This window comes from Xyrauchen texanus, chromosome 19 (assembly GCF_025860055.1).
Source record: "Xyrauchen texanus isolate HMW12.3.18 chromosome 19, RBS_HiC_50CHRs, whole genome shotgun sequence".
Lineage (NCBI taxonomy): Eukaryota > Metazoa > Chordata > Actinopteri > Cypriniformes > Catostomidae > Xyrauchen > Xyrauchen texanus.
Genome location: NC_068294.1, coordinates 8786758 through 8803722, shown reverse-complemented (window position 1 = coordinate 8803722; position 16965 = coordinate 8786758). Strand labels below are relative to the sequence as shown.

The following is a 16965-nucleotide window of genomic DNA, read 5'->3' as shown; positions in this document are numbered from 1 at the left end:
ATGACAAAGGAGTTAATGCCGCAAATTTAGGAAAGAAGGGGAGTCTTGTGCAACTCCTGTCCCATTTTTATGGATTTGTGGAGGTTTTTTTCAACCCCTCTCACACGATGAATCAGCTGATGTTTCTTTCCACACCCAGCTGAACCACACTACCTGGCCTGCTCAGACATGCACTTGAACTTTCAAAGAGGAATGAAATTTAAGGAGAGTAGGACAGTGTGTGTACAGTCTCAATGGCTCTATACCTCACTGAACACCACTAAAATTCAACATGTGAGTGCATGTACTCACAAACAAAAGTTTGACGTCTCTGGAAGGAATGCAACTTGAAAGCAAACTGATGGAAAAGGGGGTGTGTTTCCCAAAATTAATCCTAAAATGTGGAGGTGGTTCTGCTGAAATGTAAAGTCTGGTCAAATTGCTGAAAACTGATAAGTACAGCCATTGAATGGAGGTTTTGAAAGACATTCCTTAACACACACACACACTAAAGTGGTATATCTGTCCTCAGGTTTCAAGCTGAAGGACTTCCTCCGTGAAAACGAGACCCTGTCCACATTTCTCCAACAAAACACCTCCCTTTCCCAGCATTCTGTTAAGAATATTCTGGATGCTGATGTGAATCTAGAAAAGGTGAGCAAGTAACAGCAATATTAGTGTGTGTGAAATGTTAGTTCACCCAAAAATGTTTGTTCTGTCATATGGGGATTTAAAAAGGACCATAAAAATAGTCCATTGCGTATGAAACTTGACACATTGCCAAAGTATACTTCGTTTGGCATCATTGCGGATCGCTCCATGCACAGTATTGGTTCCAGAATGCACAAAAAAGAAGTATACCCAGGCCTTTAGAGAAAAGGGAGCTGATGTAATTTGGTGTCATTGGCCAAGCTTGAATAATGTCTTAAATTTCAACGGCCAAATTGGCTTGGGCAAATTGTCCCAATTAAATTTTTTGTTTGTGAATCAACAGTTGCTATCCGTATAACATGCCCTTGTGGCATAAACTTCTGTTAACACAAAATGACTAAATGCTGCCCAGTTTTACCCTAATGTACCCTCAGAATGTGTATGCAGGACATCTAGGCCAAGTGATTTATAATGTCCCTCTCCTGATAAGAAACTCTTGGGTCACATGAGCAGCTCCTCTCAATATTCCTCTTCTTATCTGGCCCTCACTACTTATCACTGATCCTACTCATATTTTTAGGTGCTGATCAAAGGTTTTGGAGTCCATCTGAGGGACATGTGCAGCTCCACCACACTTGAAGACTTTGTGACCTTCTCAGACAAGCGGGTGGCTAGAATCACTCAGGACACCATCTGCAAGTCTTCTAAAACCTGGCTGGACCAGGCCGAGATACACTTCAAGTCCAACCTGGATTTCCTCAAACCTATTAGGGTAAGAAACCTGGTACAATTATCAAAGTGAACTGCTTTGATAAATGGTTTACCAATTACCAAAGACATACCATGGTAATACCATTACAGTAGCATTATAATTGGGTGAATTCGGGTAATCTGCGACATTTTCACCCCAACACTTCAGACTTGAACATAAACTAAGTTACGTTCTAGTCAGAATGTGTAACTTGGGTTGTGAATACACAGTTTCCTTAAAATTGTGCTACATATAACTCAATATCCTAAACTGTCTAAACATGAGGAATTCACAACAGATATTGACTTAATTTAAAGGTGCAGTATATAAGATTCAGAAACCTTCGTTGTTAATGACACTTGTGGCCATTTAGTGAACTGCAGCCAGCTACCTGTTGCTCATGCTCACGCTCGTTCACACTCCATAGAAACGCGAGCGAACAAGCATCAGCCAAAACAGTGATCAGCCAACAAAATGGCTTTTTTGGTTTGTGTAGGAGTCAGTGTTGTGCTGGAAGTTGGACATTTGCTGGATTCCATCTCTAAGATTACCTAGTGTTGCTGTTTGTTGTCGCTGTTGAATAGCGGAAGAGAAACACTGAGGCAAGGCTCTCGGGAGCGCACATAAACGTCACATCATTTGGCTTTTCCCGGCAAAACCGATCCGCTCCCACATGAAAATCAGTCTACAGACTTTAATAGGCAACCTAGGAAGTCCAGGAAGAGCTCATTTTTAAAGTTGCATTACAAGCCGTCCACAAATTGGCAAAAATAAAAAGGGCGAAAATTGTTACATACTGTACCTTTTAAAGGACATTTTCATCAAAAGACAAAAAAGTTATAACTAAAATAAAAAAATCTCTTTGGGGTAAAACTTTTATTTTGAGGAAAAAATATTTATATAAGAATAGACTTGCTTGTTATCAAGAATCATCAGAATTCCCTACCATTGAAGTACCATGCTATATGAATATGGTCATCAAGCAGTACCATGGTATGACCATAATTTACCATTACTGACCTATGTTACTGCCACAGTACCTTTCTAGTAAGAGTATCCAGATTGGATGCTATTTATTTTATGGCCCAGAGGGTAACTGGTCTTATGTTTTTTAACTAAAAATCCCAACTATTTAATACCATAAAACAAATGGATCCTTCAAGATAACCTACTGACCAAGCTAGAGACCTGGATATGTTCAGAAAAGAGAGTACATTAAACTGTTGGCTGATAAAGTCCACTCATTGTCCACTCGTGAGAAGAGTTCATCATCTTATCTCACCAATCAGCTCAATGCCATCCACCCCTCATCCGTTGCTGTATTTGAGTTATGAAAAACAGCACCAGGTGACTAATCATTGGCGTGCATTGTGGTAAAACACAAACACAAATCAAGCTAAAAGATAGTGGCGAAAGAAAGAAAGTGAGCGGGTTGCAAGAAGAGGAACAGCGTGGGATGATTCATGTTGTTGCCTGTTGCCGTACATACCTACCTTAATATATAGCCTGGAGGAACGGCAGCAACACGCAACAGAGGCTTCCATTCTTCTGTTCCACATTTTCACACGTCATGAAATCACACATGCCGGGGTGTCTCATCGATCACGTTAATCAACAAGAGCTGATTGTAACTCAACATTGGGATTCTAGGAAAGTATAGTGCAGTATATACTATTGTGGATAAATTGGTTATCTTTGGTTGTGTGAATAGGTGATGGCACCACGAATGCATGGAATGAACATAACCACCTGTCGTTGGTTGACATGCCGTTTGTCCCACCACAGACTCATGCCATTGGTTAAGCCAAGTTTGCCGTTTCATGCCGGATGTTCAGACAAACAGAGCAATGTTTTAGTAGTGCCACAGTGTTTAAGATTTTCAGGGAAATCAACCTACTAATGGCTTACAGTTTTCTTTGCATAATAAACTGGGATAGGAAAAATATGAATATAGAAAAAAATTGGGGGCCTGGGTAGCTCAGCGAGTATTGCCGCTGACTACCACCCCTGGAGTCGCGAGTTCGAATCCAGGGCGTGCCGAGTGACTCCAGCCAGGTCTCTTAAGCAACCAAATTGGCCCGGTTGCTAGGGAGGGTAGAGTCACATGGGGTAACCTCCTTGTGGTAATGATTATTGGTTCTCGCTCTCAATGGGGTGCGTGGTAAGTTGTGCATGGATCGCGGACAGTAGCATAAGCCTCCACAAGCTGTGAGTCTCTGCGGTGTCATGCACAGCAAGCAATGTGATAAGATGCGCGGATTGACAATCTCAGAAGCGGAGGCAACTCAGACTTGTCCTCCGCCACCCAGATTGAGGTGAGTAACCGCACCACCATAAGGACCTACAATTGGGAATTGGGCATTCCAAACTGGAGAGAAAAGGGGAGAAAAATTATTTAAAAAATGTGTATATATATATATATATATATATATATATATATATATATATATATATATATATATATAGAAAAAAATTACAAACATTGCCTTTAAGAAGACTCTTAATTTTTAATCTTTGAAAAAATGTCTTCAGGTATATGAATATTTTTATAGTATGTTCTCCAAATCGAAATTCTATGTAAACAGATAGCTATCTAAAGTATCTATAATGTAACTAGTGCACACTAGTATTGTTACAGTCTTAGTTAGTCTTTCGCTGTTTTTTTTTTACAGTCAGATGTAAGGACTAATGCCACTGATGTCCGACAAGTTGCCAAAGCCACAGACAACCTTCTGGAGAGCCTAGGATCACTGGCTGCAGAGGTAAATCTTGTATTATTTACTAACTTATACATATATTCTATCATTAAAGACAATCAGTTTATCACAAAAGAGAAGATAAAACAATGCCGACCTGAACTGTGAAATGTCAAACTGCAACATGACAGGGTCGTCAATCATAATTTGTATTAACAGCACATAAAACTGCTTTCAAAGAATAGTTCACCCAAAAATAAAAGTCCTGTTTTTACTCACTGTCATGTTATTACAATCCCACAGTTATTCTGTAAAAAAAAGAAATTTTTTAAATAATCTTCACACAGCTCTTTTCCATAAAATGACATGCATGGTGACCACATCTGTCACCGCAAAGGGGAAGATTTTCAGTGATTAACAACTTAAATTTGGTCAGTTCCACAAACAAATCTATAGTATGGCTTCTAAAGACATATAACTTAAATCATAGACTACTTTAAGGTGCTTTTAGGTTTTTTTTTCTTTTTTGGAGCTTGACAGATGTGGTCACATGAACTATCAATGTATGGAAAAATATGTGTAAAGATTCATAAAAATGACATTTTTTACAATTTAGGTATAGAATGACAGATGGGTGAGTAAATCATTTTTAGGTTAATTATTACTTTTAATCATCCCACATGAGAGAAAATGAAATGTAATGGCAAAGGCAACTGCTGGGCTTGAGACGTAGCAGCAAAGTGTCGATGGGTTTGGTAGTGCCTTGGTTGCCAGCTGTAGCAGTCCACAGTGGGGGGAAGAGAAAGTTGTTTTAACTCCCAGTTGGAGAGATATACAACCAGGCACAGCTGAACAAGCATCCAGAGAGAGAGAGAGAGAGAGAGAGAGAGAGAGAGAGAGAGAGAGAGAGAGAGAGAGAGAGAGAGAGAGAGAGAGAGAGAGAGAGAGAGAGAGAGAGAGAGAGAGAGAGAGAGAGAGAGAGAGAGAGAGAGACACACATCTACTCAGCAGTCAGCATCTAAAGACTACAATAAAGATGTCCGGTTTACACAGTTAGATGGGCGTTCACGACCTGTTTACCCACACAAAAGCCTCTCTGTTTTCTGTTCAACTTTGGATACAAGTCAAACTGAATAAAACATTTCACTCAAGCCTTTGCTATGGTTTTCTGTTTGAATCTCTCATGATGGAAGGTGAATTCCAGTAACTTTGTTGCAACATTCTGAATGTGAAATTTTGGCAAAGCTCTTTTTTAACTTACTCAGCAAAATAAATTTTTCTGATCTATAGTATATTAATATAGTATAATAAAGTATTTACTTTCCCAGTAAAAAGTCTAAACATTCTTGACACAAGATAAATTCACTTTAGAAGCAAAATTGTGAAAGATAATAAGACTTGAGTAAAGTTTAGTTTTCTTACCCCATTTGAAAAGTTTTTTGTTTAGGGCATAAATTTCATTAATAGCATGATACATTTATATGGAGCCCCTTAAAGAACAGGAAAGGAATATGGTTTTTTAAATAATTTTGCATACCCTGGCAATATGTTTTGCATATCTTGAGTTTAGTTTTATTAAAAAAATAATAATAATAAATTGTGGTTACTGCAGCCATGGTAACTGCAGTTGTACTATAGTGGAAACATGTTACATTTTTGTAAGAGCTTGTTTTTTATTTTTGAATTTTTATGGACTGAACCATGGTTTAAAAACCATACTTGTGTTACTATATTAAAACTGGTAGTAACAATGTTTTATGGTTGGCAGAATGATTATGATTTTTATTACCATAGTTTTGGTTTTCCCATGGATAATTATTGTAATAAATCTTTTAATGTGAAAATTATTGACTAAACTATTACAGTAAATAAATTTAATTTCTGTCCTCCAGAAACAATATTTGTCAATAGAGAAGAAAAATAAACTTAAGGAAGTATTATTTTAGTTTTTTGTGTGTATACAATAATAATCTAATGGTGACTAAGACTTTCTTTGAGGGATGGGCATATTCAAGTACTTTTGTAGTTGAGTACTCTAACCCACAAAAAAACTAGTAATCGATTACTCCTGAATTCAAATGTCAGTTTAAAATATCATATATGACACATACGAGAAGTGTATAGTATAACATTTGTATAATGTCACATGTTATTATTCAGAAAATCAAGTAGTGAAAGTTGGGTTTTATAAAATACGTTCTGTCCAGGTTTAGATCAGCTTCAGAGTTTCTCGTACCACTTCACATATTTTTCCGCTATAAAAACACACATCTACATGAGGCTAAGTAAATGATGAGAGAATTTTCATTTTTGGGTGAACTATACCATTAAGGACATTACACCCTCTTGATCTCTCCCTCCCTCGGTAAGAGTATATCAGTTTTGCAGTGTGACAGCTGTTTGTATCACCCCTTCCTCCATTCTTTGTGCAATTTTACACAAATTAGCAGCATGTGACTTGCTTACTTGCTGAGTCAGAACCGTGAGGCTCACACAGTTTTATCCGGGACAGTAACAAGCCTGCAGAGTACTTTGTTCTGCTCCACACCTGACTGAAAATGAATGAGCCAAAAACAATTCCCTCGACAGTGTTTACATTTCTCTTGCCTTCCAAGATTCAAGTTGACCCAAGAGACTGGAAATGCACCCACTGGAAAGAAAGATCACAAACTAGATCTCAAATGTCTCTTTTCCTCAAGACAGCAATTAAATGAAATGGAGAACAAATGGAGAGTCTAATATTCTCACATTTGTGTCAAGTGCAGTTGAACGTGAAACAGGGAAATATTGGCCAGCACTACGCGTGTCCTCTTAGCCACCCTCTAACCTCCCAGATTTGTAATGAATTCGTTCTGACTAACTTTTATTTTATATTTGAACCATCTCTCAAGGGAGTGTTTGTTTGACTAAAGCGAGTTGTGTTCAGTTTGACAGGCCCTTGGGGCATTTGCTTTCTGGATTTAGGATTCATGTGTAGACCATACAAACATTAGAGTTAGACAATGACAGCAAAATCAACAAGGATTAAACAAACACAGCTTGCAATTGAGTGAATAATGCAACACTAACAATATATTTCGTAATTTCCTCAGACTTTCTTTAAGAGATATGTGCAGTATACTGTATGAAAATTTCTTGATGATGTGCTTTTAACAGATATACACCAACTTAATATTCAATTGACAGACAGTCCCACTCTAAACTCATGCCATTGGTTGAGTCAGTGTTGCTGTGTTGGGCTGAATGGCCACTCAAACAAACAGAAGAATGTTTGAAGATATGCCAAAGAATTTTAAATATAGAAAAAAATACACATTTGTTATGCCATTGCATATCATTCATCCATACTTGGCACTAAAGTTGTAAGCTCTTGTTATTGTTTCAGCTGGCCAGTATGAGGAGCTGGAGTGACCTGAGAAATGAGATCCTGTTCCTGACTGAAAATGCCACTGGCTCTCCAAGTCTGATGTACCAGGCAATGTCCCGTATTGTGTGTGGACACCCTGAAGGTGGTGGCCTAAAAATTAAATCCCTCAACTGGTATGAAGACAGCAACTTTCAGGCACTGTTTGGAAACCACAACAACAGTGATGAAGACCCAGTTTCAGTCTATGACAACACCTCCAGTAAGTCGAACCTACTGAAATGATTGATTGTTTTCCTTGAGAATGTGAATTCATTCAAATGAACATACTATCATACTGCATACTTGTACACAATACAGTACAGTACAGTGTATGCAACAAGGTTTCTTAGTGGTGCATTATTTATTTTCCAAGCAAATAAAAATCCATTAGTCTAAAGGCCGAAACATACTTTACAAAAGTATTTGAATGCACTTAGCTATGCAAGCTCAATTTTGTCCGTTGTCATATAACATAATCATTCATAAAGCAATTGATAAAGCAACGCATTTATGTGTTGCATCCTCAACGTTGCTACAGGTGGTGCTTAAACAATTATTTTTGTGTACTGTCCAGCAGTTTGAAGAGAATATTACTGAGCAAGTAAGGTTAAGTCAAAATATTTATAGCAACCAAAATAAGAACACATCCAGTTCAATAGCAGAGACTTTTGAAGGTAACTCTATCACCCCCTTAAGTACTAAGGTTTGTTACCACCATAGTAGCACAAGAAAACACTTTAAGCATGTTTAATGGCCAAGCATTCTGCTTTCATGTACTTACTTAAAGTATGTTTCTGGCCTTAAGAAATTCTTAATATTTAGAAACCAGAATATAACCACAAAGAACACCCTGGCAAGCACCTGGCTATACCTTAGAAACCACCAAGAACACACTAGCAACTGCATAGCAAAGCCTTGGCAATAACCCACAACACACTTACATTGTAATGGCGACTTTTTGCCACACAAGTTTTGTTTAGAAAATGTAAAAGTGTAGTACTTTACATTATAAATTATATTACTGTCTGGTCCTTACAAACCTTCCATTTTAAAATATTGGCATATTATTTTGTGTTGTGATTCTAGCTCCATATTGTAACAACATGATGAAGAACATGGAGACCAGCCCCATCTCTCGTATGATCTGGAGAGCATTGAAACCTCTTCTGATGGGGAAAATCCTCTACACTCCACATACACCTGTAACACAGAAGATCATCCATGAGGTAACCACATCAAACGGAATTTCAATATCTGTATGATTGCATGATACATGCAATGATTTTATGGGGCAATCACTCTATTAAACCTTAAAACATGCATTTGTTGTGGTTTTGACATTGACCCAACATTTAACCTCCTTCTCGCCTTTTTTCCTCAGGTCAACAAGACATTTCAGGAGCTGGGTATTCTTAGAGATTTAGGTGGAATGTGGGAAGAAACCAGACCAAAAGTTTGGAACTTCATGGAGAAAAGTGAAGAAATGGATCTAATGCGGGTATGTTACACTTAACTCTCACTACTGCCACTATGTGACAAGTAATTGTTGTGTATCACTGGATATCTAGTGTATCCAAGTCATCATAACACAACTGATGGTGTGTAAAAATTAATGTATTTTTACCGCTGTCTCTTTGCTCTTCCAATCACAGACACTACTTCGAAACAATGCCACTGCTTATTTCTTTAGTGCCCAGTTGGCTGGGACACAGTGGAGTGTGGAGGATGTAATCAGTTTCCTGTCTAAGCACTCTGAAGACACACGTCCCCATGGAACGGCATTTACATGGCGGGATGTCTTCAACGAGACAGATCAAGCTATTATGAGCATATCACGTTTCATGGAGGTCAGAAAAGCTCCTATTCATCCTACTTTTCCCTTTCTTTTATCCTCCTACACACTTTCTATCTCGTAATCCATCCATCTCGCAATCAGTCTTCGGTTGCATATACCTGTATTTGTGTCACAACTAGCTGGAATTCACGTTTTTCTCTAGAGAGCAGCACATGATGTGTAGGTTTTGATCTCCCTTTCATGGATTTCATGGGTGTTGGTGCATTTAATAAATGTACAGGTAAAAGTTTGGACACACTTGACTGAGTGGGTGAGTTAAAGAAGATAGTGAAGGAAAAACAATAAAAAAAAAGCAATAATAATAATAATTATTATAGAAAAGGAGTAAAATCCAAATCCTCATTCAATTCAGGATATTCCATAGCATTTAGCCTGTATATCCAAGAAGTCTCTTTTAAGTTTTTTGTTCTCTATTAACTTTCCTGATTGAAGTAATTATATGGTAAATACCTTGTATTGTAAGAGTAGAAGGATTACAGTTGTGCATTGATTTAAAATGTTTTAGCCAAAGGATACTCTTCATTACCCCTCGTAATGGCATATTTATTTTCTGCCAGACGGTCTTGCAATCATCTTTTTATTCTACCAAAATAGAAAACCTTACATTGTGGACATTCCAACCTGTAGATAACATGAGTAGTTTTACAGTTAATGAAGTGTTTAATAGAAAAAAATCGTATTTGTTTTTCCATCTAGAAGTTTTCCTTGTACTACATTATCGCAATGTATGCATCGATGACATTTAAAACAACCCTTAGATTTATCGCCTTCTCAATGATTTTCACGAGTGGGTGGTAGGTAACTATATACTAATCTGTCACCTAAGGTAGTGTTTGTCTTTAAACTTATCATTGGAAGATCTGGGTTTGTATCTCTCAAAAAATCATCACTCTGAATAATGCCCCAATTTTTTTGGATAATCCATTTGACTTTTTCAGCAAAACATTTTTATAAAGGTGTTTTAGCTTTTTGGAGAGTTTCAGACTTATACCCTCTTTTTAAAAAGCATTTTTCTAAGTCCTTAGATTTATCCTTAAAATCTTGCTTTTTTTCACAAATCCTATGTAGTCTTTCAAATTTTCCAAACTGTATAATTGTATCAGTTTAGGAGAATGGAAACCACATTTCTATCCTAAATATTGATGTATGTAAAAAGCCATCTTTATCTTTTCTAATATTATGATCCAGAAAATGTATCTTTTTCCTTTTTGTACTCTAGGAATAGTTTAACATTTGAGTTAGTACTATTAAGATATTGGTGAAATGGTATTAGATCTTCCTCTGAACTCCCCCAAAAAATAGGATAATATGTAACGCCCCCACCAGATGATATTATCTCAAAACAATTTGTTCTACGATTCAATACATAATCATGTTCCCATTTGCCTAAAAATAATCCAGTGTAGGAAGGACTGGAACAAGCACCCATAGTACATCCTTTACTTGTTTAAAAAGCTTTTCTTGGAACACAAAGATATTATTATTAACGGCCCATTTAGTAATGCAATATGAACCCTGAATGTGGTAAGTCTGTATCAGGTCTAGTTTTCAGAAAATATTCCAAAGCCAACACTCCATTTTCACGTTCAGTGTTCGTATATAACGACTCTACATCCATAGTAGATAAGTCTAGATAAGAAGAAATGCCAATGTTGTTCAATTCTTACAATTCTTTTCAATACATCTGTAGTATCTTGGATGTAGGCAGGTAATGAAGGTAATAAGGGCTTAATAAAATAGTCAGTATACTTTGAAATGCATTCAGTTAAGCTCCTAGTACCACTGATCACTGATCTACCTGGAGGATTTTCAAAATCTTTGTGAATTTTGGGGAGCAAATAAAATGAGCCTAAATGGGTTTTTTTTAGTTTTGAATCAGAAATTCAACTACCATCCAGAGAAGAGAACATTCCAGCTCTAATTTGAGGCTATCTGTAGGATCAAAAGTAAGCCGTTGATAGTATTCTGTATTCTCCACTTTTCTATTAGATTCTTCTATGTAATTATCTTTACCCTAATTTATTAGTGCACACCCTTTTATCAGCTCTTTTTGTTACAATTCTATAATTTTTCATCAAACTTGTAAGAGTTTTCCTTTTTTTAGATAAATTAATCTTATGAAATGTATTGTTATTCTCACTGAAAAGTTGCTCCACATCAAGATTAATTTTCTTTACAAAAGTATTTAAAGTAGCATTTTGAACCAAAGGACAAAAAGTGGATTTAGGTTTAAAGATACTGCCTGGTGTCGTAGTGACATACTTAGATGTACTTGTATTGTGACTTTGACAAGGATTTGATTTATATTACGCTTTCAAATGCAAGTTTCTATAGAAACATAAAAGGTCTATTTTTGTATGAAATTCATAGGAGTAGATGTTGGGGCAATTCACAACCCCTTGGATAAGACTTTTACACTGTTCTCTGAAAGATGTTCATCTGAGATATTGATCACAGTTTCAGTCTGTTCCTGCTCTGTGTATAAGGGCAATCAAGGCTTCTTCCTCCCTCTCTAGGTAGATCTCTTATTCCTCTTATCTCTCTTTTGCTCCACTCTCTGTGGGTTTCCCTTCTGGATGATAAAAAAATGTTGGCAGTGGCTTCATTTTTTCTAGAGTGATCCTCATTCTCACTACTGAAGGAAACTTTCAGAGAGTTCTTTTAAGACGTTCTTTTACAATCTCCCATGAATGCATCCATTTCTACTTTAATATTTACTTCCAGTTCTTTTATCTTGCATCACCACTGCATGTCTTGATAGATCTCGTAACTTCATCAAATTGAGCTTGAACAGTCAGAATGTCTTTTTGATTCCTCTTTTAGAAGCAGGATCAAGTCAAAGGAGCATTTGTTCAGAATTGCCCACTCATCTTTAAAATCGGTCCTATCTTGTCCATACTTCCATTTATGTTCTTTCATAGATATAATGACTTGTCTATTACTCTTAAATTTGGAAAATAGTAATAACATTTGACTTATGATTACAAGTGATGTATGTATTTACAGATGGAGGATGAATGTAATGTGACAAAGTCTGAGAAAAGTAGATGTGAAAGAAAAATAGGTAGTGAAAATCAGCTTTTATTTAGACCAAAGAAAAAGTTGCTGCTGCATCAATATAGCGTTAGACAGGCAGACACTTTTTAAGAGTCAAAAGTTCCTTTAAGGTCAGGAGTCCAGGACATTACAACAGTTATTGGTTAATTGAGACACTAGCATGTTTACCTATTTTCAAACAGAGCCTAAAAGTGTCCCTTTGTTTCATGAGTGCTGTTTGGCTGTGCAAAACTCGGGTTTTGTGGATTACTGCAAAGGTGTGCATAATGTTTCTAGAGCTTTATTATGCGGTTACTAGGGTGCTGTAGGGTGGTCGCTAAGGTGTTATGGGTGCTTGTAAAAAGTCTTGATGATATTCTTCAATGAGTGCTCTTAATTATTTGGTTTACAATGGATGGAGGTGCCGTGTGTAATGCTGTATCCAGGATAAATTAAATAGACAATCAGTCAACATATAATCTAAGTTGTGCACTGATTTAATGCAAGAAGTTGGGACTGAATTATGTCTTTTTCTCTCTTATAGTGTGTCAACCTAGATAAACTGGAACCTGTGAGCACAGAGGAGAAACTAGTGAATGAATCCATTGGTCTGCTGGATAACAGAAAGTTCTGGGCGGGGATTGTGTTCCTGGACATACAGTCCAACAGTTCCGAACTTCCACCACACATCAATTACAAGATCCGCATGGACATCGACAATGTGGAGCGCACCAACAAGATCAAAGATGGGTAAGTCATTGATATCACTTTCTCAGCACTTCTCAATGGAACAACAATATACAACAAATGTTTAAGAGTCTAGCTAATATAGTTACTCATAAAGTCAGATACTTATGGTATTTTTTGTTGTGGCAGGTATTGGGACCCTGGTCCCAGGGCTGATCCTTTTGAGGATTTGCGGTATATTTGGGGAGGATTTTCTTACCTTCAGGATGTTATTGAACACAGTATTATCAGAGCAATTACTGGGACCAAAGAGAAGACTGGGGTCTACATCCAACAGATGCCTTACCCATGTTATGTTGATGACATGTAAGTATTCCATTTCATAACCAAGACATATTTCAAATACTATACAAAAGGTATTATACAAAAAAATATTTCCAGTGTCCTTTTGGTGCTGGTTTAGCTGGTGAACCAATATTACCATGTTTTTTACCAGCTAAACTCAGAGCATGAAGCTGATCAATGTACATGGTCTTTCTTGGGAAGTAGGATCACCAAGGTAGTTTTGCTGGTTTAGTTGTTAAAAACCCTTTTGGGGCCACCAGCTCATCACAGGTGACCAACTATGCTGGCCTTCTCAAATTGCAAACAACCTTTGTAGATTTTTGAACCCACTCTCTCTCTTGCCATAGTTTCCTTCGTATTATGAGTCGTTCCATGCCCCTCTTCATGACTCTGGCCTGGATGTACTCAGTGGCCATCATCATCAAAGGTGTCGTCTATGAGAAGGAGGCCCGGCTCAAGGAGACCATGAGAATCATGGGCTTGGACAATGGGATCCTGTGGTTTAGCTGGTTCATCAGCAGCCTCATTCCTCTACTGATCAGTGCAGGCCTGCTGGTTCTTCTACTCAAGGTACAAAATAGGGATGCACATTTTGGCAAATTCTTTAACCGAGTAATCGGCAGGATTAACCGGTTATTAAGCAGTTGATCGATAAGCCATGAATCAAACAAGTGGCCAAACAGGCATGATAAAGATCTCTACTGGCTGAAACAAGACCACTCACATGACAGATTTACATGTTTAACAATAGCTACTACATTAAGATTTGAATGAACTACTGTTTTTTCCTTCATATATTTTGTAACAAACAATTGAATGGATCGCTTGCACGCCCTATTAACCTTCGAGGTGATAACTTTAGGCTGTTTAACAGTGGAATAATAAAAACAGCCAGCCTACACACAAATTGTGCTGCTGGGAAACCCTAATACTTATTGTTTAGAAAAATAAACACATACCTATATGGGCAGCGTTCAGTATGGTACACAGCCGGTTGACTGTAAGCACGAAGACAGAAACCCGCTCTCAAGGCACTGATGTCCAGCTGCGAATCACATTCCCTTCTCCCGTACAACATAAGCAGGGGCTATAAACATATGTTCTTAGATATTGAGGTCTGCAGATGTTTGGTTTCTATATGGTACTGCATTGTACTTGTGCTACTACTAAACTTTAAAATCCTACCTTACAGTTTTTATGCCTTCCCATACGAAATTGTCCAACAGCGCATGCTTTACATTTCCTTGTCTATCAGACTAAGAGGAAGCTAGTGGTTTACATATAAACAGCACCCTCGTGTGTACATAAGATGCCCTACATGTAAAACCCATCAAATTACATCTCTGTTATTTCTTGAATTAACTTCTCTTAATTTTTAACTGATATTATTAGTAGAAAAAATTGTTAAAGCCGGTTAATCAGTTACCTGGTTAACCGTATACATCCCTAGTACAAAATGAACCTCAGCATATCTTATCATCTCTTATTTAGAGTCCTGTTCACACCAGACAGTAACATTTTACTCCCCGGCCATTATTTTTCTATCATCCTTTATGTGTTGTTGATCTAAATTTCATCAAGCAGCAAAAATGGAGCACACTTCTAAATTATTTGAAGGTAAAGTGTGTAATTTCTACGCCACTAGCGGCATCAAACAGAACAGCAAAAACAAAGGTTGTTTTCAAACAGGTTCTCAAACACCCCCATTTACCATTAGCTGGAAAAGCAGATAGTCCCACCTCACATTCACACCATTAATTCACACATTTGTGGTCATGTAAACGCCTTAAACAGCGTTGCGCACATATCTGATTATGTTTTGACGTCAAAAGCAGAGAAAAATCCGATAAAGACAATGTAAATTTACATTGCATCTTAAATATGCGCTGCTTCTCTGCAAAACTCTGAACAACAGCGAGATAACTGAGAGGCATCAGCCAAAGACACCATCTAGCACATTTTACACAGAAAAACCAATAAAAAGTGCACCTCAGTGTGATCTGAAAAAGTAATCAGCTTGGCTCATGAATATTAATTATTGTGTCTTGTTGCTTTGTCATATGTCTACTTAGATGTATGATAAGTTTGATATTATGATAGTTTCCTAAAGGAACCTCATTTCATTTGTAAAAAATAGAGACGTATGAACTTGCTGATAGTGAGCCCAGTTATAATAGTTGCTAAACCTGTGGTAAAAACACGTAAAATATGTGTTGAATGTGAATGGTTCGTTAGAGTAATGTTCATATTACTCAGTCCAGAGATATTAACTATGAGTTCTTAAATCTTTCCAATTCTTCTATACAGCTGGGTAATCTCCTGCCCTATAGTGACCCTGGGGTAGTCTTCCTCTTCCTTGGATCATTCGCAGTGGTAACCATCATGCAATGCTTCCTGATCAGTACGGCATTTGCTCGTGCTAATCTGGCAGCCGCCTGCGGAGGCATCATCTACTTTACTCTCTACCTGCCTTATGTGCTGTGCGTGGCCTGGCAAGACTATGTGGGCTTCTCTGCCAAAGTCATCGCTGTGAGTTTATAACCACCTATGTAATATATCAAAGCTTCAGAATTACAAAGTGCAAATGTGCATGTGTGCAGTGTCATCATTGTTGATGTGCTGAGCCAAGTGGATTAGGTTCTCTTATATTGCATAAGCAAACTAATTTATGACACTCCCTTTATCTAAAAAGACCTACAGGTGCTCTAAATACATTACTGCAAAATTGAATTTAGTTATGCAACTTAAGCATTGTTCACTGTTAGTTCATGTTAACTAATGTAGTTAACTCATGGTAACGAATACAACCATATTGTAAGTGTTACCATAAATAATTTTCTTAAATCAGTATTTTTGACTTTCTTTCCAGTAAAAATATCAAAACATCCTGAAAGATATTAAGAGGTGTTTTTATATTCCTTTGACCAAGGCACTTAACCCAGGTGTTTCAGGGCATTTTTATCCTGCAAGGTTATCTGGCTACTTGTCATTTTATCCAAAGTGACTTGCAGTACACTATTTTCATAAATGGTTCAGTTGGAGCTACGTGTGGTTATGTGCATAACTAAAGGGCACAGCAGTGATAGAGAGTTCAAACCTGTGCCCTTTGGAGCAGCTAACCCAGTTTAACAACCCTTTACTCTACTGTAAGTCCCTTTAGATAACTCCCTCTTTTTACTAATATTTTTAGTTGTATTAGTTGCAAAGTTGTTTAAATTGTCGTTTTTACTGTAGTTTTTACGGTAGTTTTATGGCAGTATGTCGTCATGGCAACAAAGTTGTAAAATTAGATATAACTGTACACATATAAGGTTAGTAAGCAGTTAAATATAAACATGATTTTGAAATATGAGAAAAGTTATTTAGACTCTCTTTAGAAAACTATAACCACAAGATACAAACATTATATGCGTTAACATGATTTTAGTGTGAAAAAATCACATGGTAACTAGCGATTTTTTTCCCCCAGTGTTAACCAGCGTTATGTTGTCATGACAACTTCACAGAAATAAGGTTTCCAAGTGATTTTACCACAATGAAATCATGTTACATATATTGG

The 16965-nt window shown here is 37.2% G+C and overlaps 1 protein-coding gene across 3 annotated transcripts in view; it reads left to right on the top strand.

Moving 5' to 3' along the window:
• abca1b (ATP-binding cassette, sub-family A (ABC1), member 1B) overlaps window positions 1–16965 on the top strand; it is a 51050-nt gene that overhangs the window by 13720 nt on the left and 20365 nt on the right. For all 3 annotated transcript variants that reach the window (XM_052149292.1, XM_052149294.1, XM_052149293.1), the window contains 11 exons: window positions 512–633; window positions 1211–1402; window positions 4054–4143; window positions 7463–7703; window positions 8570–8709; window positions 8865–8981; window positions 9136–9330; window positions 12919–13124; window positions 13251–13427; window positions 13754–13976; window positions 15714–15935. In XM_052149292.1, the coding sequence (XP_052005252.1) occupies window positions 512–633; window positions 1211–1402; window positions 4054–4143; window positions 7463–7703; window positions 8570–8709; window positions 8865–8981; window positions 9136–9330; window positions 12919–13124; window positions 13251–13427; window positions 13754–13976; window positions 15714–15935 (1925 nt within the window). The remainder of the gene's footprint in view (window positions 1–511; window positions 634–1210; window positions 1403–4053; window positions 4144–7462; window positions 7704–8569; window positions 8710–8864; window positions 8982–9135; window positions 9331–12918; window positions 13125–13250; window positions 13428–13753; window positions 13977–15713; window positions 15936–16965) is intronic.